Genomic DNA, 23,136 nt, shown 5'->3' with positions numbered 1-23,136 from the left:
AACTTATAGGGTAAACTATGTGTTAGGTTTACACAGTATCTAGCAATTAGAGACAAAATGTTCAAAAACTTACAGATTTTATTACATATGGAGGAATGTGGACTTGTAAATTGTTAAATTAATATTGCTGAATGAAAAGGAGAAACATGCTGTGGGTATGTGCCAAAAAAACCCCAACATTTTGCATAGTCTGCGTCACTATTCTGATGCAATTTGATCCAACCAGGCCAACAGTGGCACATTTTAAATTGAGATACAGGGCAAAAATATTGAGCAAAAAACAATAAAATACATAAGAAAATTGACATTTTAAAAGCTCATAACTTAGTAATGAAGCATGCTAAGGATGTTAGGATTGTTGCAATAGCTAGATTGAATACTGTGCAAGTTATTGATGACAATAACAAGATTTTGAAAATTGCCACCTTTGGCATAGTCGGATTAGATCGTGTCACAATTGACACAGTTTACCGTCATAGTGTAGAAAAATGAGATCAGTGGCATATGGTACATTGCATAGGTCACACCTTGGGTCTGTCATCAATGAATAGTCAGCTTACAAATAGTTGCATGAAATAAAATAACTATATACCTTGGCGTCATGATTCCATATGGCGCTGTAATGTAAAAAGAACCCAGTGGCTTGACTTGGTATTTAGGACTTACATACTGCAATGAGCTGATCACATCGTTAGCTGCTGAAGAAGTTTGATTTTAACCTGTACTTCTGTATTGGAATCATTGGGAATTCCCTCATTCGTGGACATACCTTGCGGATTATATATTTCAACCCAAACTTGGCATATTTATCAGGAGGAATGTCTTTTATAAAACAGAAACTTTCTGGGATTGGTGGACAGAAGTAGGTGATATTACTAAATGATCTGGATACTACTAGCTGTAATAGGCGTAACAGAGGAATAACTTTGGATCAAATGCAATTATTAGGATGTGTGTTTTGGCATCAGGTATAGATCACAGAAAATAGAATGGGATGAAGCTGATTGGTCAGTTCTGTGATCAAAAATTGCTGAATGCTGAATCTGATGTGCAGTTTTTATGACCATTATCAAAAGCATTATGTTTTGCAAGCCCATGATCTCATTGTAATGATTAGCAGGAAAGATTTCACAAGTTTAGCTGATATTTAAGCTCACTGAGTGTAAACAGTGGTATTCCATGTGTTTACTTCTTTAAAAATTGCCTCAGGATCTTTATATGATAAGCATCTGTAAAGTCAGCTAGATAAAAGCTTCTCTCCATTTTGTGTGCGGGTTTACAAGCTTGTTATCAAACAGTTGTAAATATTGAATCTGATTCAAACTACCATCCTTTGGACCTTATTTTGATTTTTGAAGACAACTTTCTAATATCACTTTCACAATCAGTACATGTTGTGAATTTGTTAGAGTAGTAATACAAGATATCTAATAACCTGTAATACAATCTACATATAACAAGCAATGAATATCTGTTGTAAGTGATCTAACGTAACAAGCTTGTGATTAGGATAAGCCATTCACAACTAGCAATCTTTGTCATAGACTCACTCGCCTGTGTAAGCATCAAAGGTATCACATGGTCCCATTATCAGTGCCTCCTCCCTATAGTTTGTCATATATTCAGTTACAAGGCATGTACCACATACTATTAGGACTATTAGTGATCAAGGAGATGAGGAGTAGGTATGTCAGGATGAAATAGAGTCAAGGTCATTGCTACTTCTCAAGAACACTACATTGTAGCCCTGGGTTAGTTAATGTATGCATGTTTGTCGGTCTAAGACAGAGAAGTGCTGGTAATATATAGTGTGTTATCAAATGAAAATAGTCTTGGTACATGTAGATTTTTTCTCATGAAAGTCTGAAGACATGTCATGTTTATGAAAGGGGTATGTTTGGAGAAAAAACCCTGGAATTTATATTTGTAGTACAATCACGTTAGAATGAGGAAATTTAAACTGTTGATAATGCTTTTGGAAATTCACCATATTGGATTGTAACACATTGGAACCAAAATAGTGCGTTTATGCTGTTAGATCGCCTGCGTACGTAAAAATCACCATTGTACGTACATGTATACGTCCTGTGGGATTAGGTTCAAATCTGCCAATTTAAGCTGGAAATCTGCATCAAAAACCATGATTGTCACAAAGTTTTGCACATGTAGTATTACTTAAGCACACAGCATGCATATTGCTGATATGGGAATACTTAGAATCAAAGACATAGGCATATATATCCAGATATTCCACACTGTATGATGCAAATTTGTTTTACTTTTCCAGATAACATCAAAATGTGTCAAAATTATTTTAAAACTCACAATTTTCACAGATGGGCTTTCCCCTATACATTAAAGGGTCTACCTTTGCTGCACCCTCCAGGGGTTCCAAGGTGGCCTTACGGACCCCCCAACTGATGGGTCAGGATTCAGGGGTGCTGAATCCTGCATGTATGCCCCTGCTTCTAGGTACACTATTTTCCTCTTATTGAAACAGATGGGGTGAAAATGGACCTTGAGATACAGCCAAAACCAAGCATGTTATTACTTTTACAAAACTATTGGTCAATATTTGACTCATAATTTATGATTGATTGCATCACATCTAATTAGATTAGGTCATAGAAATGATCATTTTGCTTTATCCTGTTACCCATCCAGAGGAAAAATGCAAGTTTCAATTCTTCTTTGGTGTGAACCGTAGGTGCGAAAGTTGCTAGAACTTGTCAATATGACTTGATAAACTGGTCGGCTGCTAGAGACATTTTTCCTTTTAATTTTGTAGGTAGAATTGTAGATGAAATGGCATCCTATTTAAAATGGCAATGATTGTGTCTGTTGCGGAGCTAGCTAGCTAGCTAGGGGAAAGCTTGATTTGATTGAGTTAATCCTTTCCCTCCCTCAGGAGAAACGCACTGGATTACGTAGAATGCCAAAAGGTCATATCACCATAGCCGCTTGCCCGCCCGCCTGCCTAGCTCTCTCTCTCTCTCTTTCTCACTCACATGTTCAACCAATGCCTTTTATCTAGATCTTACAAATGAAATATTCAAACTTGTACTGAACTCATTATTTTTTTTAATAATCATTTTCCTTACGAATTTGGCTTTTTTCATTTTATCAACTGTTACATTTTCTATATAGTACTAGGATACTGATCGAAGTTGAGTACTCTAGCAGTGTTATTTATTAGTCAAAGTCTTTGTTTTTGCCTGTCTACATGTATCATAACTTTTTCAGAATTATTGGTCTGTCCATATAATTATATATAGTGCAGGAAAATTATTTCACTAGATTCTTGTGATTACAAATTACATTGATACATCATAGAAGCACAATGTAGTCAGTAATATTATACATTAATTTGCTGTGAGATTCATGTTATCACTGAATATGCAGCATTTCATTGCTTTATGAATCATGTCACACACACACACTCCCATAATCATACTCTCATGCCATTTATAACAAGATGAAAGCATTAATAAACAAATGGGCAGCACTTTTTCAGTTGTATAGTCAAGACGGAGAAATTGAGATAAAAATAAAAGGGAGCGGTATGAATTAGAAAGAGCAACCATACGTATGTACGGAAGACTTTGACTACTGCTTAAGATTAAGCTACTTGCCGTGGGGTCAAAATGAAATCTTTTGCATCCAGTTTCATGCCAACTTACTAAGCTAGCCAGCCAGCCATCCAGCCAGCTAGAGCCAGTAAACTAATCATGATAATATACAAACTGTCAAAATTACAAGCAACTAATTTATTGGATTGGAAAAAAGAATATCCACATGAATACCATATGAATTGGTATGGGGTGAATGTTATAAGAATTTGGAAAAAGAAATGGACAGTAAGTAACACTGGACAAGCATGTCCAATTTTCAATAGGAATCTAAATACTTACCATATTTGACAAGCTACCTATATGACATTGTCCATAATAATCAACAGATGGAAGATTTCTGATGAAACATTGATGATAATTGGTGTATTGAGAGGAACTATGAATTGAGCCAGAGAAATTAGTGTTTGTTAGGGCTTCACTTTGACAAAGCCCATATTATTCAAATGCAATTTGGAAGTAATATTAACATATATATATATATATATCTTTATTTTGTTCCTCTTTATACAGGGTGGATAAAAAGAGAGATAAAATGGAACGGAAAGTTCTGGATAGTCAAGAAAGAGCATTTTGGGATGTTCATAGACCAGTGCCAGGCTGTGTAAATACAACAGAGATGGATATTAAAAAGCTTAGTCGGATAAACAGGACGTGTAAAAAGAAAAAGGTAAGTGCATCTACATTGATCTCGGCACAATATGATGGTGATATCAATATGTATTTCAAAGTTCTTTGTATATAGGTGCTGAACAAATTTCAATGGTTTGTTGAACCTCCAGTAAATTTCCGCAGCTATTACCCCAGTGTGTTTCTACTGCAGAGAAAACAAGTCATCACACACAGCATGATCCACCTTATGTTTTGGTTGTTGGTTGGCCAGCCATTCAGAATTGCACCATTTGTTCTTCAGATTGATCTGCTGAACATTAATTGGTATTATCCCAAACCAAACCATTTCTGGGCAGCCCTTCCCCCCGTACATACATGCAATATAAGAGTATCCCACTAAAGGTTCCTCACACCAATCTGTTTCTTCTGAGCATGTTTTATGGTATTTTTCAAAACCAAACCACAATGTCTGGCATCCCTTCCTCAGTAGAAACACAGTATAAGAGTATCTCACTAAAAGTTCCTCACACCAACCTGTTTCTTCTGAGCATGTTTTATGGTATTTTTCAAAACCAAACCACATTGTCTGGCATCCCTTCCTGAGTAGAAACACAGTATAAGAGTATCTCACTAAAAGTTCCTCACACCAACCTGTTTCTTCTGAGCATGTTTTATGGTATTATTCAAAACCAAACCACATTGTCTGGCATCCCTTCCTCAGTAGAAACACAGTTTAAGGGTATCCCACTCAAAGTTCTCCACACCAATCGGTATTCTACTGAGCTTGTTAAATGGTATTATTCCAAATAAACCGCAATACTGGGCATCCCTGCCCGAGTAGAAACAAGTGTAAGGATATCCCACCAAAATATTCAAAGTAAAATTCTGATTACAATGCTCTGTTTTTTAACAGATTTAGTTGATATTTGAACTACACATGACTTAGACAGTTTTGCAGGCTAAAAGCTTATGGCAGTGGGACAACAGATGTGCTGAGCATGCATACTGTCTATTCCTTTCTTCAATGCTCTACTCCATGTTGTACATCTGATTATAATATTTCAGATAGTAATCACAGTATGAGTTTACTGTTGAAGATTTACAGTGTCTTGTCTTGCTGCGTTATTCTAATACAGCTGATGACAATGTTGTTATTATAGTATTGAATGCAATACAAGGTAGATGTAATTTATACTTAGAAATGTAGAATAGTAAGATGATGCTAACCCCTACAAAAGGAAGTAATTATATTCAGGAACAAAATGAGTTTATCATTTTACATAAATTTGAAAGAATTTATCTTATGAAACATTTTCCTAGTGCATATAGTATACCAGTAACTTAATAATTGTACAGATATCTTATGAAAGGTGAAAGACTACCAAAATTGAGTAAGAAATGTGTGCGTAGTTTGACCCACTTTTGCTCAGATTAACCCTTTGTAGTTGGATGAGGAGTTGAATCAACACAGCTACAAGATGCAGGTGTTGTATCATCTTACTTGTAAATTTTCAGAAATATAAATGAATATTTGAAACCGGCAAATAAGAAATATATGCCAATGAGTACAAACATGCCTGGTGTTAGTTCTGTGATTCTTGTGGTTTGGGTATGAATATTGCACCATATCTTAGAAGTGTGTGGTTTGCATGCATTGAAATGCACACCTACCTGTGTGTAAAGCAATCTATAGGTGATAGTGTAATGGTAGAAAAGAAAACCAGCCATATCAGTTGACATTTGGATGTAAAGTGGTGTTTGTATATTGCTCTATCAGTGGAAATAAGTGGATCAGTTGTTCACTTTAGAAGTGAATGCTGCTGCTGCTGGGGGCTTAAAGATTGTGACATTTCTAATTGTGGCAGATGATCTATCTAGGTCAATTAGTTGTGAAAAGTGCAGAGTTTGTATCTCAAGAGCTGCTATGAAAATGATGTAGGTTTATTAGTTAGCAGGCTGGGCTAGATGGTCAAGGCCACTGCTAAATTCTGACAGCTATAGCCATGTAATATGCTTAACCAACAAATTTTAAAATGTAGAGCAAATTATGGTTGCCAAACCAGTGGTATTCTGCTTCTTAGAGCTGTTACTGGTTCATATATAGAAAATCATATCCTGAAAGCTGCTACATATGAGGGGAGTGAATATGAAAACAGCTAAGTACAGTTGAAATTATACATGATTTCACTGCATCACCCACATCAGTATAGGCTATTCCAGAAATTAATGGCCCTGGTGAATTTCGGAACCCAAATGTATGTCGACACACTGTCTGCGTCGAGATACGAAATATGTCGACATCAAAAAACAGTGCTGACACCGGGCCTATCTATTTCCTGTACATTTTTTAACCCAAACTTGTTTACTTTCATGTGAAAATGTACATATTGCACTGGAAAATATATTTTGTGTCCTTTTTTCTCAAACGGCACTGCAAGGGTGCAAAAAAGAGCCAAAAATGCACCTCGGAAATAGCTTTTTTAGGGGGAAACTTGTAAACTTACAATGAAGTAACTGCATCTCATAGAATCCAGTGAGGGCAGTTTTTTTTAGAAGACCTTGTTTTGTAAATGTTAATGACTATCCTACAAATGTATGTTAGCCATTGTTTCCACATTCAACACCTTTAACTGATTGAGAATAAAACCATGTTAAATATCAGATTTTGTCTTATTTAATTTCTTTCATATTATTATTTGCATGTTTTGCACATGTATCCTTTTCCAAAAATGGCCAAATCTGAATTTAGTTGTCTGGTTTTATCGTTGATTGTCCCTTTAAGCTGTCGGAAGCGGGCAGATAGTTTCATCTGATTACATTATGATGCAGTGATAGTAATAATACCCTTATTTCCAATTCATGAAAACTTGAGGAGTTGGGTAACTATGATAATGATGAAGCTAATGGGCTATGCAGTGTCAATGACATAGTGACATGAAGATGAAGATTGCTTGCCAAAATATTGCAGTGTGGCTTGTTGCTAATGATGTCACAAAATTACTGTATTTAATGTTGTTGAATGAAAAAATATATTATTCCGATACTCCAGATAAAACAGCTCAATACGAGGACTTTCATATAATATGACTAGGAATAATACTTCAAATATTATTGTACATTCAAACAATTTTTCGAAAAGCGTCATTCTGCATTTATAAAATCAGTAGAAACCATTTTAATCGATTACATTACAATTCATAAGCTATCTTCAGTAGATAGCATTAAATCAGTTGAAAGCAAACAATCAATATTCATAATTTCAAGACCATCATCAATAAATGACTTTTAATCAGTCATCAGATGCAATACTAACATATTTTCCTGTAAACTTTTGATGAGAGCGTATTTTAAACATGCATCATAATATTTACTGTGTTAAAACACACTTGTCTCTGATTGACTGCTGAGGCGATCTGCTGTTGCCAAGTGGACATATATGAATGAACTTTGCACTGTACGTGTTGCTAGTACACACTCATCAAAGGTTTGCAGCAAGAGAGAGGTCGATAGCTTTAAATTAGAAGTGCAATTAAAAATACTTTTGAGTAATAATCAGTTGATCATTCAGAGGGCTATTCCATTTAAAAGCCACCCCACCTATGGAAGACATTACCGTAATCTCCCACACAGGGGCGTAGATTTCAAATTGAAGCATCCATTCAGTTAAATTCACGCTCCCTGTGTAGAAGATTATGGTCATGTCTTCCATAGGGGGTGTATGGAATAGCACATTTAGATGCAACTGGATAAGCAACATTTACAATTTAGAAGCTTTCCTCAGCAGGTAGCTATCCTTCAGTGAAAGATGAACCAGAATTTAGAAGCTATCTTCAGTAGATAGCATTTAACCAGTATGATTTAGAAGCTATCTTCAGTAGATAGCATTTAACCAGTACAATTTAGAAAATATCTTCAGTAGATAGCATTTAAGCAGTGCAATTTAGAAGCTATTTTCAGTAGATAGCATTTAACCAGTGCAATTTAGAAGCTATCTTCAGTAGATAGCATTTAACCAGTGCAATTTAGAAGCTATCTTCAGTAGATAACATGTAACCCGTGCAATTTAGAAGCTATCTTCAGTAGATGTCATTTAACTAGTGTGATTTAGAAGCTATCGTTAGTAGATAGCATTTGACCAGTGGGATTTAGAAGCTATCTTCAGTAGATAACATTTAACCAGTGCGATTTAGAAGCTATCTTCAGTAGATAGCATTTAACCAGTGCAAGCATTTAACCAGTGCAATTTAGAAGCTATCTTCAGTAGATAGCATTTAACCAGTGCAATTTAGAAGCTATCTTCAGTAGATAGCATTTAACCAGTGCAATTTAGAAGATAGCATTTAACCAGTGTGATTTAGAAGCTATCTTCAGTAGACAGCATTTAACCAGTGTGATTTAGAAGCTATCTTCAGTAGATAGCATTTAACCAGTGCAATTTAGAAGCTATCTTCAGTAGATAGCATTTAACCAGTGCAATTTAGAAGCTATCTTCAGTAGATATCATTTAACCAGTGTGATTTAGAAGCTATCTTCAGTAGATAGCATTTAACCAGTTCAATTTAGAAGCTATCTTCAGTAGATAGCATTTAACCAGTTCAATTTAGAAGCTATCTTCAGTAGATAGCATTTAATCACCACTGTTCAATAAACAATATTTAATCATTTATTTAGAATCAGTGACTTGCTTTTAGAACACTATAGTCTGTGACATGACTTCTTGTCTGTATTATAAAAGCTTTTCTAATTGTGCATCTTCATGCAAAGACTTTCTTACTGATGAACTGCAGACAATACATTAACAATACATCACTCTAATGCATTATTGCATAACATTTCGAATATAGGATTTACAGTAAATTCATGTACTTTGCACATATTTTACCATACAAAACTCTGTTGCATTCTGAGATATCACATGCGGCCTGGGTCTGCCTGACACTGTTAAAAATGTTGTTGAACAATTAATGCTGCACTTATATTATATAAACCTAGCAACTGTTGTTTAAAGGTTTACCCAAGCTTTTCAAAGTTTCTAAAATGCTGTCTACAATGTGAAACAAAATATGAAATTTTCGAAAGACAGTTGCTAGATTCATGCAGTAAACAGCACTATGTAAATTTTACACCTCCATTTTTAACAGTGTATCTCAAGATATCCTAAACCAATAGAACCATGTTTATGCTCAATTGATTTGCTGATTTCAAAGATAACATCACCAGTTTTCCCAGTCTTCCCAATCCCTTCCTACACCATTTTGTACTCGAGAGTTTTCTACAGGCATATTTAATATATTTATTAGTCTAACAGAGGATTATGTTTTATTAGAAGCATATATTACTTTACAGGTTTATATTGAATTTAAGCAAGAGCTCCGATAATGTGCTAGCTAGGCAAAGAAATCGAAGCATCACGCGTCATGTGTAAATGTATGGATGCCTATACTTTGCATGGTAACATGAACCTCTGTACAACTTAGTCAAAACAAAAACTGGCATATTTTGGATAATGTCCATAATAATTTGGCTCAATTTTTAATTCTAGACCTAGATCTGGGTCTCTTGATTATTTTAGTGACGGGACCCTTGTGCTCCTCGTCTTTTTTTAGATCATGCGACCCAAAAATAATCCCCTGTTTCCATTTATAGAATGGGATTGACGTCAAGCGGCGATCCCATTGCACCTCACTCTGTATTTCACATGTAAGCTTGCTGCAAAACAATTCTTTACCTGCAGCTAGCTATTTGTGTATGCGTGTTAGCTTTGAGGCTCTAGCCGGCCACTAAACCCAATATAGCAGGGATGATATGTTTGGCTTCCCTATTTCTTTTATTCTGTCAGGCTAGAGTTTATTTTCTGGGATTTCTTTATCAAGGATAATAAGGTATTCAGCATAGCATTCTAGGGTTATGGCATCCTCTTTCAGTCTGGGATAAATTAGCCTAAATTCAATCCAAAAGAAGTACTTCCTATTTTTCAAATTGATAAAATGGTAGTTAATGTTATAAAACACAAGTTTTTCATTATTGAATATTGTTTAGTATATTTTTGTACTAACTAACAATCAGACAACAGTAATAACATAAAAACATGTTTCATACACATAAAAATGTTGATATTTATTTTGTATTGCTTCCATCTGTCAAATACTATAATTTCTATGTAACACACCTTATTCTCTGAGATGGTCAATTATTATGGAGTGTTTATGTAGTTTTACAAAAGATAACAAATATGACCCCATCTCCTGGTTTCATATCCACAGTGTATATTCTGATGATTTGATTTTGTTGTCAAGCACCTCAGTGGATGGAATGCCGGTCACCACATGAATTCATTACCCCTAATACTAAGCGGAAATAAGTACCCTGGAAGCAAATTTCCAAATAGTGGCTTGTTTATATATAAACTTAGATGCGTACATCAAAAGAAGAAAACCCTTGTTGAGGGAGTTTACATTACTGTAGTGTTAATTATACATATACATGCACATAGATGCTGTTAAGAGTAAAAGCTTGTCACATAATAGCATCCTTTAAACCATTTCCATGTGGACAGTAGCACCCCAAGTCTTGTGAAAAGCACGTAACTCAGAATTGTGTATTTTTATGTAAATGTTTGATATTTTTATGAAAATATATTCAGACACATGCAAACAAGTTTGGGATTCGTAATATATAAATCACGGAAAGATTCTTAGCATTTAGTAAGCTCATGTTGTGACAGATCTAGCTGTGTTTATTGCATCAAACTGCTATAGATGTCATGTTTTGATATATTTGTATTGAATCAATAGCAAGAATTCTATTCGTAGTTTTGTCACATGCTTACTCAAGACTAGGCTTAATAGAACTTAATTAAATTGATATCATAATGGTTAAGCAATTTGATTGTTTGGTTTTAAATTTAGATCCATTGATGTGTTTTGGAATGTGCAGTAGTAGTTGGTAATGAATTTTCATGTATCAAGGAGTAGGCAGGCGGGCGGGCAGGCAGCAGACAAAAGCCTAGGCTAGCTAGTTAGAAAGCATTGACGTCATTACATCTTAGGCAGGCAGGCAGGGCCTGCTTGCTCTTAGAGTGTTTATATGTGAGATGGCTAGCCGACCATCAGCTGGCTGCTGCTTAGGACGAGGCTCTTGAAAAGGTGCTACTGATGCTTGCACTTACTGCTAAAATATCACATTAGTACATGCCTCAGTTCTTTGGCACTAATTGTGCTATCTGAACCTTGTTGTGGAACTTTGTAACACTTGGTGTTGAAAGAAGCACATATGTTACAAATGGAGTTTATTTTGGTTGTGTTATGTATTTTGATTGGGAAGTTTAAATGCAATGGAAGACTTGATTAAAGCTCTGGAAGGCAATTTTTTAGCTGCTAAGGATACTGCTGAAATATTGCAGAAAGAATATACATGCCACTGTGGCTGGTAGTGGGACTTTGAAGAATGTTTAACAGTTGGCTTTTTATTGGAAGAAAGGGAAGAAAGAAAGAACTGCTTTGGTGTGTCAAGGAGGGAGAATGAAGGCAGTTTCCCTGAATCGACTTTTGTTTCCACTTTCTTCCTTTCCTCAAGGAATCTTAATTTACTTTTTGCTCTGAAGGTACTAACATTCTGAATGTTACTGAATTTCCAGCTATTCGGGCTTGTCTTCTCTAAACAAAAAGAAGAAGAAAGCCAGAAAATCTTAGTACTCTATAATCTTTCCTAGCAAAATATACAAAATACAAAATCTTGCCCCTCCACTGAAAAACGATACCCTTTAGGAAGCAAAGTAGATAAAGCTTAGTGCAGTTTATTAATGAAAATGCACAAATGTTCCCAAATTCCTATGGGATGAAATCTGTTTGATTTGAAGTCCAATTGTCAATGATGGGGTGAATGACTTGAGATGCTACCTGTATACTGCTATTTCTAACCTGTGTTTGCTAGCTTGTGGAGTAGGTTGTATGACTGACCATGGTCAGGCCAGCCATTTGATGCCTAGGTAATTACATTGTATGCAGTTTAAGAGCAGATTGTAAGCCATGTCCAAGGTTAATATTAACTGAATGCAATAACAAGATTTATTTGATGACTGTCTTTGACCAGTGTCATGTGTAGCTAGATGTACTCTGGATAGATTCAAAGTAGGAAGAAACTATTTGCTCTCCATCTGTTCAGCAATAACAAAGTTCAGTTTTCTATGCGGTGAATGTTTGGCTCCACATAGTCTTAAAAATGAAAATTGCTCCGAATTGGTTTCAAAATTGTGTGTCATGTAAAAATTAACCAAGTAAGGAATGGTTTGCATACTCTAGAGTAAAAGAGAAAGAAATGAGTAATAGAGCAAGAAAGGACAAACCCCTATTGACCACAATATACATGTTGTGGTGTTATTCCATTTCTAAGCATTCTAGAGAGTGCAAACTATTCCTTATTTGGTTTAGATTTACATGAAAATTTAAGACCAGTTTCTTTAAAATCGAGCAGTCCACTGCGCTCAGTAAAACTGAACCTTGCTCTGATCTTGCACATGGACTGTAACATGAGCATAAGTTATGTATTATCAAAATCATTGTGACTGCTGCATTTATGTTCCTTCTACTATGTCTACATGTAGAATTAGTAAATGAACAGTCCGATGCAGATGACATTAAGTCATCAGCACCCTGTATGCAGCCCTGCCCTCCCAAACAAAGTCCCTTTGAAAAGGTCCTTTTTCATTTAGGGTAAAAACAGTGCAAAATGTCCAGCAAGGTCCAAATTTAATACAAAGAAAAATTAACGAAGGGACCACTTTTACATGTTAAACTGTTCAAAATAGTTACAAAAAGTCCATTTATAGGGGGTGAAGTCCATGCTTTGCATGCATGCAATTTTGTTTGGAAAATGTCCACATTTTGAAAATTCTGCACGCACAATTAAATCCTGCATACAGACTGGTTCTGTCTAGCCACACATGCTCGCATAGCTCAAAGTCAGTGTTATAGAGGAGGATGTTAAACCCTGGAATTAATCTGAACAATTTTGTCAGAGTATCTGACTATCTGTGCAGTCCCTGTTACAGAACAAGTGTAGCAGTGCCAAGCTTGTAGTTCATTTATCATGATACAATGTTTCCTTTAAGACCATGTAATGGCACAACAACAATAATGATTAGATGTGAACAAATCATGTCTAACAGACCAACATGGTGAGCTGCTATCCTCATGTAAGAATAATGAATTTGAAAGAAAATAGCTCCCAATTTACAACTTGAAGCAAAAAGAAGTTAAATAAATAAATAAGTTTGACCCTGGGCCTAAACTGAAAAACAACAGTGTTTATACTGAGTTTTGTTATGGATGGAGAGCTATCCAGAAATTCCTAGGTAGGAATAATTTCTGGTGTTTGGATCAGAACTTAAACTTAAATCACAAATATTAATATTTTGATCAAAATGTTGAAATAATAATAAATTGGACTCTTGGTATATTATAAAATAAGTTTGCTGTGGAGGTTTAAATATTCCTGTAGTGATTTTGGCGTAATAATTAATGACAAATCTCATTGAGCTCACTAAGAGCTGTATTTAAAAAGACTATTTGGATTGAGATTGCTTTTTCATAATCTTGTAAAAAATGACTGCACAGAGAGAGCTATGTTTATTTTGGGCTATGAGCTGAAAGTCAGTCTAACAGAATTAAATTTATACAGAGCAGGTATATAGCGGCAAAATTAATAAACACATATGAGTGGGTGAAATCCTTAGGATAGAAGTAGCCAATGACAGAGTATCACATATGAATGAAAATGGCCTCATAGTCATTGACACAGTTCAACTTTTATTTGAGTATTAAATTGTCAGTAGTTTACGTCTTAACCCATTGAGGATAAGTTTTGATAACCTACATGTAAAAGGTCATTTTGAGTAATGAGCATTCCAGTTAGGGTCATAGAACTTTGTCATATTTGAGATCGTAGTGTGTGTGTGAATGAAGCCCTGGAGGCCTCAAATGTGGCCGTGTCTAGCTGCATGGTGAGCCCCGTCAGGATACTGGTAATTGTTTATATTATTATTTCTTAAAGAATGTTGTAGTGTGATCCACTGTCCGTCCTTGCCCACTCAAATGAGATATGAATATTTGAGAAATGAAGTCAAACATAGAAATTAGATTTAGTCAATTAAGTTTGTTACAATTAACACAACATAGAAGCTCCATTGTTATTTATGATTATGATAATGATACTGTTTATAATATCATGTCCATCATCATTGTCGTCATCATTTTCAAACTTACTAGAGTGTGTACACTGCCTGTAAGACACTTGTACACAGGACCAACAACTCTGTCATGTAAATTTCCACAAAAAAAATCCAAGGAAGCTCCCTAGTTTCAACAACAGACATTGTGCACCAGCTGAATATCCTATAATGTATTGCACAAGTCACTTTAAAGCAACTAATCAATTTGGAAAATGATGAGGTTCAGATCTGTGTACTTTGCAATGCAACAGATGACAACAATATGTAAATGTGATTAAAATATTTTCAAATTACACAAAGTACATTTTGGTAACCTCTATTTAGATTATATCAAGATCAGATTCAAAGATAATGATTGGATGGTTCTGTTTGTGTGATGGGGTATTACTTGAGGGTTTTTTAACTTGGAAAAAGCAACATCACTTATACAAAAGCAATGTTTATTACTGTAGTTGCTCTGATGTTGAAAATACTGTATAGCACACTATTTTCATGGCACAAAATTTTCCAGATTTGAAAAGAAGCAACATTTTTGTGGCATGTAATTTTCGCAAAATTGATCATTTTCTTACAGGCCTCTATAATAGAATATTTGCCAGCATGAAAATTGTGCAAATCCATTAACTCGTGAAATTGCACACAAATATTTCATGGTTTACAGCAAGGTTTAATATACAAAAGCAATCAAGTGTGTAACTTCATCTTAACCTCAGCCGTAATGATTACCCTCAATATTATATATTATTATTTTCTTTATTTTTCTTTTCGTTTGCAGCAAACTAGTCTAAGTCCATGCACATCAGATCAAGATTTACAGAATAGCGAAGAAACACTACAAAGAACAGTAAGTCATTTTGTTTATGGGATCATTTATAGGTCATTCAAAACAAATCCTGATTCTCATGTTGCTGTTTTGGTATTGGTCCTCCCTGCTGTTTGCAGAATGTTTTGAATGACCTTTGAATGAGTTAAGCCTGTAAAGCATTATTTTCAATACTTCTTGCTCAGTCAAAACTAGCCACTTCCTTGTTAAATGAACTGGTTAATTAAGATGCAGAAATACCAGGGCTGGTCCTTCACATTCATTGATGTAAAAGCATGAGGTACTTCTATCACCTGTTTGCTGAATACTAGCCTTAAATACTCAAATTTCAACAACACATGCTTTTAATGGATGTTTACCAACACAGGATCTTTCATGAACACATGCTTATGGACTGTGTGTGCTTAAACTAAATTTCCTAATTGTGCTGAGTTATGTATCCAACGTTAAGCCTATGTATGAGCAAATGAGCATGAACACAGAAGTGATCAACAATCAAACTGATCGGGTCGGGTAATCAACAATCATGACAATAAGACGGTTGACCCTTTTGATCATGGAGCGTGTAGAAGGGGTGGAGAATTCGCCTCTTCTATACGTGATCATCTACGCATACCTGGAACTCTGAACAATTAGGAAATTTACTTTAATGCAAAAATAATTGCCCAGCTGCACACAGGCTGGACCTCACAGTTGCACTTTAATCTGGCACCAACCTCTCCATGTGAAAGCCTATGAAATGACTTGCATCCATTAAGCTACACAGTGGCAACACATGTGAATATAGAAATATAGTGACCCAGAGACCCAGAGACCCAGCAGAACCCAAACTGGTCAACTCACATGTTACACATGTGTAGAGGTATCGATCTATACCATTTTTACCCTGATGTGGCAGTGACGTCAGTGCGCATTTCATTAGGTGCAGCTTCAAATAGCTAGCGTTCGCTCAAAGCGCTGGTGTACACACACCTACTTGTAAAACGTGTGAATCGGGAAATCTGTGTGTCGCCATCCGCCTGGGACTATCCAACCACGACTAGGCTATGTTGCTATGCATGTTTGGATATGTCCCCACTTTGCTGGAAAAAATCATGTGTCCCCAGTTAGATAGTATGGAATCAGATATGTGTACCGTAAAATTCCGTCTACAAGCATATATATGCCTCTAAACGAGGTTTTTTGACACAAGAGACAAGAGGCAGACACTCTCAACAAAAAGCGTTATTTGGAGTTTGAACAACTATATTACTGATAAAGACGGCTGTACAAACATGTATATTTGTAAGACCAATCTATTGCAATGTTTTTGAGAAGGGTATTGACCTTTCATATCTTTCGTTAAAAAAACCCCTCGTTTAGAGGCATATATGCTTCTAGACGGAATTCTAAGGTATATCGTATGATTCTGTACTATGCAATAGGGGATCTCACCCTCTCCCATATGTCTAACTAATGCCTTTAGCGCCCTCTCTTTCTATTATATTACGTTTTATAGCTCCATTAGCATAGTTAGAAAATCGGGGATATCCCCGTTTGTAGGTGTATCCCCAGTTTATCAGGATGGAACGCAAATGTATCCCCGTTTCACACGTTTTACAAACACACCCCCACACACACCTGCTTAAAGATGCAGCATAGATGTGCGAACAAAACAGTTGCTTCAACGTGTTGACGTCACTGCCACATGAGGGTGAAAAATGGTATAATAATAACAATGTACATGTATGAAAAAGAATTATTATGTATCAGTTCGTTTATCTGAATCTTGTTGGTCTGGGTGGATCTAGGGCAAGACGTAACATATGAAATGGCAGCAAGAAAGAGAAGAGTGACATTTCTGAAATTAAAGTTTCCAATAATTTTAATTTTGATTATGATGTTCCAATTATACACCAGTAATGATCTGTAATCATAACATAAATTGTCACCACTAATATATGCTGCTTTGTACATCAACTCAATGCTTACCAAAAAACCCTCTTGAAATTTGGGAGGCCATGACATGCTTGCTTAATTTTAACATTGGCTTAGTTAACAGTACTCAATGCATAACTCTTCCCTTCTCATGTTTAACCATTTACATTGATTTAAAACAATTGCTAAGATACAACATTGATTCACCTTTGTTTCCAAGTTCTTCAGTGATTGTCAATGGGCATCATTCATAATGTATAACTGGGAAAGCTGTATTTGGAACATGATGTGCTATCAGCCATTGGGATGCCTCCAATATATCATAAGTCACTTTTGCCTTGTACATACCTCATATAATATATCAACAAAAACTACTAAATGACTATTGCAGGTACACTCTGACTCACCTTAAGTTGAAAGTAACGGCATGTTGGATTTTGTAGTGGCATATTCTGATCAGTGCGTTTACGTGGTTGCGTCATCAGCGTATGGACACATCGCCCTTCTACGCATGTGTATATGCCTTGCAGGATTTGGTTATCGCGTGCAACTGAAATCTGCCACTGTGAAATCCAACATGGTGCTACTCTCAACTTGAGATGAGACACAGTATAGAGGAATTAATCACCTTCTACATGTCAACCTCAAAGCAGATATCAAAGCCTTAGAGCCAGTATATATTTCAATGTTTTGTGTGGGTTTTGCCATTGGACCATATGCTGCTTTCTACTGTTGCTTAACTGTGCTGCAGCAACCAAAATTGCAAAGAATGAAGATGTGAACAAAGCTACTAATTTCAGTGAAAATTAAAAAGGGGAAGTGAAAATCACAGCGAATATGTAAAATATAGCGTATGTTGCGATGGAAAACACATACAAATACTTTCGGATTATATACTGGCCCTTACTGTAATACCTTTGGGAGAAATGGTCTTAAATGGGGGGAGCTGTGGGTGGATTTTGCATGATTTTGGCAAAAGTATGTGGGGGGAACACCCCTGGCTCCTCTACTGAATTGGGTACCATTTACAAAGGTAGTTAATTAATTGGATTCACTACAGTGAATAATGTAATCATATTGAATCCATCTACTTGGTTAACATAGTGCAAGAAAAATGATGGAGCAATATATCCACATACATGTAGAATTCAATTTAAAATGCAAACTAATGCATGTTTCATCTAGAAGCATTAATAACATAATACAACAACAAATCTATACCGTCATACATTAAAACATAACCTTGACATCTATAACCAAAGATATGTACAGAATAATACAAATATTTCTAATTTAAGAAAGATTTTTATACGCCAATTTTGTACATCTGACTTATTCCCATTGAACTCTTTGATTCTAGGCACTGAAATATGATAATAATAGCTTGAACAATTTAGTATATTGCTGAATGAAACAAATAGTAAGAAGTTGCATCCTATAATATAGTAGCCAAACTAGATGCTTTACATTGATTCCATAATCAAGACTACAATGCACTTTATGTGCTGAAAATAAAAAGGTTTTAGTTCTTAATATTATATTTTTTAATACATTTCAAATATTCAGTGTTCAAATTCTAAAGACCAATGTTTTATGTGAAGTATTGACTGAGTTCAGTCTATGGCATACGCCTTATCTTCATTTCTGATTTCTTCAAGGATTCTACACGTTTCCAGTGGTTCCACCACATTCCTGTCCCACTATTCCCAGTAGGACCCTGATACAAGCCATTCAGGTTGGAAGCGGCACACTGATTGTACCACCATGCACCTTGTCTATTGCGAGCGCAGTTACCACTGTAAGCATCATAGTCCTGATCAAAGGTTGAAAATGGCATGTTGTTATGCCCACTTAGGGAATCACCTGCTGTTCCCGCTACATACCGTCCAATAGAAAGCATATAGTTAGATGTTGCTTCACCAACTTGAAAAGGCTGGTATTCTGCATATGCCGTCTCATTGCCAAAGGATTCCATGTCGATTCTCAAGGCCCAGCTTCCTGATTGTGTTAGTTGATGTATTTGGCTTAACCCCACCCAATATTCCCCATCTGCATCACCAAAACCTTGATCATAATCAGTCCAACCACGATAAAAATTCAAGGAACCATCAAAACGTTTTTGGAATAGAGTCCATCCCCCTCCATCTGTATCCATATCGCAGTATACATTGAAGGAGGAGTCATTTCTTGGAGTGATGGTGTATGGACCAGAAGGGAAATCTCCTTTGGAAGCCAGATCTTCACAATCTACTCCAGAAATCTTAGTAGTTGTTTGAGCTGTTGAAGTCTGGGGAAGTTGGTTTAGGGTAACTGTTGACATCTGTCCAAGTTGGCTTTGGGCAACTGTTGAAGTCTGGGGAAGTTGGTTTTGGGTAGCTGTTGAAGTTTGGGGATGTTGATGTTGGCCAGCAGATTCAGATTCAGTTTGTACATGTACAGGTGAGGTTGGAGTGTTTTCAGTGGTTTCTTGTTGGGTCATGAGCAGAGACATCATGGTATTCATGGAACCTGCCATATATTGTAGTTGTTCACTTTGCATCTCTAGATGGCTCACAACTTGGCTTAAAGTATTTGCCACATAAGTTTGGGTTTCTACCATCCTAGAGAGGGTGTGTTGCTGGTTTTGTAAGAGAGTGATAGTCTCATTATGGTTATCCAGGTTTGTTTGCAGCAAGTCAGTGATCTGATGCTGTTTATTCTGCTGATTGACTGCCATCTGGACAACTATGTTCTGAAGCAAGGCAATGGTTTCGCCATGGTTGTCTTGTTGGTTTTGTAGCAAAATGGTCATCTTTTGATCCTGTGCTTCCATTTTGGCTTGCAACAACACATGATTCTCAGTTGGTAGAGCATATGCCACTTCATTTGCAGTAGCAGTATTATTCTCAACTTGTACACAATTTATTCCATAAAGTGTTGACATGGTAATGCAGAATATGAGCACAAACTTAGTCATAAACATGGCCATCTTGATTTTCCAAATTATCCTGAAACTCAGGTGGTGTTTTGATATAGTCAGAATAACAGAATAGAGTTGCAGTGAGTGTTTAACTGTTGACAAACTTGTTACAATTGAATGATATATTCTGGGATAGCGGCAAATATTGCCAAAATATTTTGCGGGTCAATGGTTCAATTAATCTCATTGTATCTTTTCATATCCCTCTTGTTGTTGTTTGGGGTTGAAGTTAATTGTCCATAAAGCTAAGGTAAATATTGCTATAAACAAAAATAAAATGCAAACAAGATATTTTCATGGAGCGTGAGAACACAAAATGCTTCAATAGAGAAATTCAATATAAATTACCAAGATGATAGGTGGTAGGACAAAGGAAAGTGTTGTAAATAATTTTGCTTTTAAAGGTTGTGCTATAGCAATACCTGCAAAAGAGAAAATATCCATGCATTTAAGTAGTAAATTTGATTGGTTTGATATTAGCTTCTTGCACATTTGAATCTGTATGGTTGTACTTTTTGATGTGATGACTGTCAATTGTACCTGAAATACTATGATCAAATATTATTCTAAAATTATGTCATGTTCAATAGCTTTGTGGAAACTTAAGATCTTCATTTTTCCAAACATGATTTGGATCATTCAGTTCCAGCAACTGACCAATAATTGATTTCCATTGCATGGAAAGGGCACTAACACTGAAGGCTACATGTATCATTCTTTTTCATTGTTTAATCTTGTTCTGTGCTTTGTCCGACTTCCTGGAAATTGTCTATCCTTTCGCTGGTTCACTCCATCTGTTGTTCCACAATTTGATATATATATATATATCCGGTCTCTGTGCATTCTATGTATAAGTGCAAAGGGATTTCCATTTTAAAGAGCAAAATTTATAAAGAAAATGTAATTTGTTGTTAAAAATGATGGCAAACATTTTGCAGAGATATATCTTGGATGTGCTGAATTATATACAGAAAATTCTCTTGCGGTGTGCAATTGGTTCAATATGATTGCATATGAACTGTCATACCAATTGCAAGTTTGTTAAGAAATCTTAGCAAAACTACCAACATGCCAAGTATTTGCAGTGAAGGTATGCAATTCTTCAGCTGTGTAGACTGGATTGAATATCACAGCATATGTACTATTAGCATGTGTAGCGATTGTTCCAATTGTGTGTTAGTTAAGAGATTTGTCTTGTAACTGAGGCAGTCCAAACATAGACTGGTACATTGACAAGACTTTGTTTAAGAGTATTGACTTACATTCGGCTGGTGGCTGTTTCAAGGTCACCTGTCTCTTGTTTTAGTTGATTATTTCATATATTAGGTATATTTCAATTCTCCTTGAATGATTGTTTTGTTATGCTGGCAATTCAAATGCTTTAGTCATTCATATTTTCACTTCTAAATACACAGACAACAGACTATTCACCAACAGTCAAAGTTCCTGTGCTTTGTATGCTGTGAATTTTTGCGTATTCATGAGGGCCGCTTGTTCGATCATGCATGTCTATCAAACATGCCAGCGTTGCAAGCCACAATAGAGCATTTCGTGTCTCGCGAAAGACTGTAAAATATGCGGTATGTGTGTAGCAGTTTCATCTTTCTCACTTTATGCTGGGACTTTGGCTGGTTGGTTAGTCTGTATCCCGTTAGTTCATGTCTGTTGCAGTAATTTGCCATTGAAAATGAGGCAACATGCTCTCGGGAAGCTCATGAGTATCACTTACATTATGGAACTTAGGGGAGCTGTAGGAGAGCATTTGCTCCAGCTCTCCTGAAAATTCAGTTCTTAATGTAGCCTTTTCTGGGAAATTTGGTTTGAGCTCAATGGTTATTTTGAGATTTGATGCTAATTTATATGTATTGTTTGCAATGGTTACATAATTATGTCCTCACCTGCTGTGAGTAAGCACTGTCCAACAGTTGCAGTCAAATGGACCTTGTTTATTTTGGTGTGCTAATTGGTCATTTCATAGAGTGGCAAGGCGATGAAAAAGAAAAAATCAAATAGTTTGCATGCAGTATTTTGAAATAACAAACAAAAAAAGATTCCTGAAATTTTCAAACTTTGGTTTGGCATTCATTTGTATAAGAATTTTTTTAACCAAATATATCGGGGCCGTAGAACAGGGTTTGGGTTTTTTCGTCGCAAATGGACAACTTTTTTTTTTTTTTAGTTACCTATACTACATCTATTTCAAACCCTTCTAGCATGAATTACATGAAAATTAAGTTTTCTGGATTAATCCTGAATTCATCATTTTTTTTCCATCTTTCTTGAACTATACACAAATATTTAGGAAAATGTTTGTTGAGATTTTCAGGATTTTTCTTTCTAGTATTTTCTGCTGACACCTACTTACATCCTTGGTATTACTATACAAATGGCCCATGCAATGTTCCATGCAGATACTATCTGTGACATAGAGTCAACAAACCCACCCCTGTTGACAACAATGCTAGTGTAGTTGTGTTATCTTCAGTAGATAGCAATGATGTTATCAATGGTTTCAGGTGTATACAGTATGTGTTCTAAGGTATACTGGTGCTGTCTACATTAGATAGCAGTGTGGTCAAAAGTCAAAGAGCATTACCTGCAGAAGAAACTGTTTGCAGCATCAACAATTTACAACAGTACTTTCTACAGTGTGCATCAGTGTTACCTGAAATGTGTTTGTATTATATACAGTAGGCAGCAATCTAAATACGATATACATTAGAAGCCATAAGGAACACTTAGACATAAAACAAAACAAGTACAAAGGTTTAGTGAAATGTTAATACAAAATCTTAAAACTTATTCTGATTTAGCTCAGTTGTATTTTACCTTACCCAAATGTATTTTGAATCATTTGATACATATTATGCAGTTTGCATAGCATTATATAAGTTGCTGTTAGTTAAGCAGCAATTAAATTACAATGTAAACAATACTATCAATCATAGGACAGTATAGACCTGTTTCA

General features: G+C 35.7%; 2 protein-coding genes across 9 annotated transcripts in view; one reads left to right on the top strand and one right to left on the bottom strand.

Moving 5' to 3' along the window:
- LOC140152513 (regulator of G-protein signaling 7-like) overlaps positions 1-23,136 on the top strand; it is a 130,404-nt gene that overhangs the window by 70,920 nt on the left and 36,348 nt on the right. For all 8 annotated transcript variants that reach the window (XM_072174862.1, XM_072174860.1, XM_072174857.1 and 5 more), the window contains exons 6-7: positions 4,143-4,299; positions 15,245-15,313. In XM_072174862.1, coding sequence (XP_072030963.1) covers positions 4,143-4,299; positions 15,245-15,313 — 226 coding nt within the window. The remainder of the gene's footprint in view (positions 1-4,142; positions 4,300-15,244; positions 15,314-23,136) is intronic.
- Positions 18,564-20,265, bottom strand: LOC140152514 (uncharacterized). The gene has a single exon (XM_072174863.1). The coding sequence runs from the start codon at positions 20,175-20,177 to the stop codon at positions 18,828-18,830; it is 1,350 nt and encodes a 449-aa protein (XP_072030964.1). The 5' UTR covers positions 20,178-20,265; the 3' UTR covers positions 18,564-18,827.

The sequence above is a fragment of the Amphiura filiformis genome, chromosome 5 (genome assembly GCF_039555335.1).
Source record: "Amphiura filiformis chromosome 5, Afil_fr2py, whole genome shotgun sequence".
Lineage (NCBI taxonomy): Eukaryota > Metazoa > Echinodermata > Ophiuroidea > Amphilepidida > Amphiuridae > Amphiura > Amphiura filiformis.
This window is presented reverse-complemented; position numbering and strand designations above follow the sequence as displayed.

Excerpts from the sequence above, each read along its gene's own strand:
- LOC140152514 (XM_072174863.1), bottom strand. The coding sequence starts at position 20,177 with ATGGCCATGTTTATGACTAAGTTTGTGCTCATATTCTGCATTACCATG.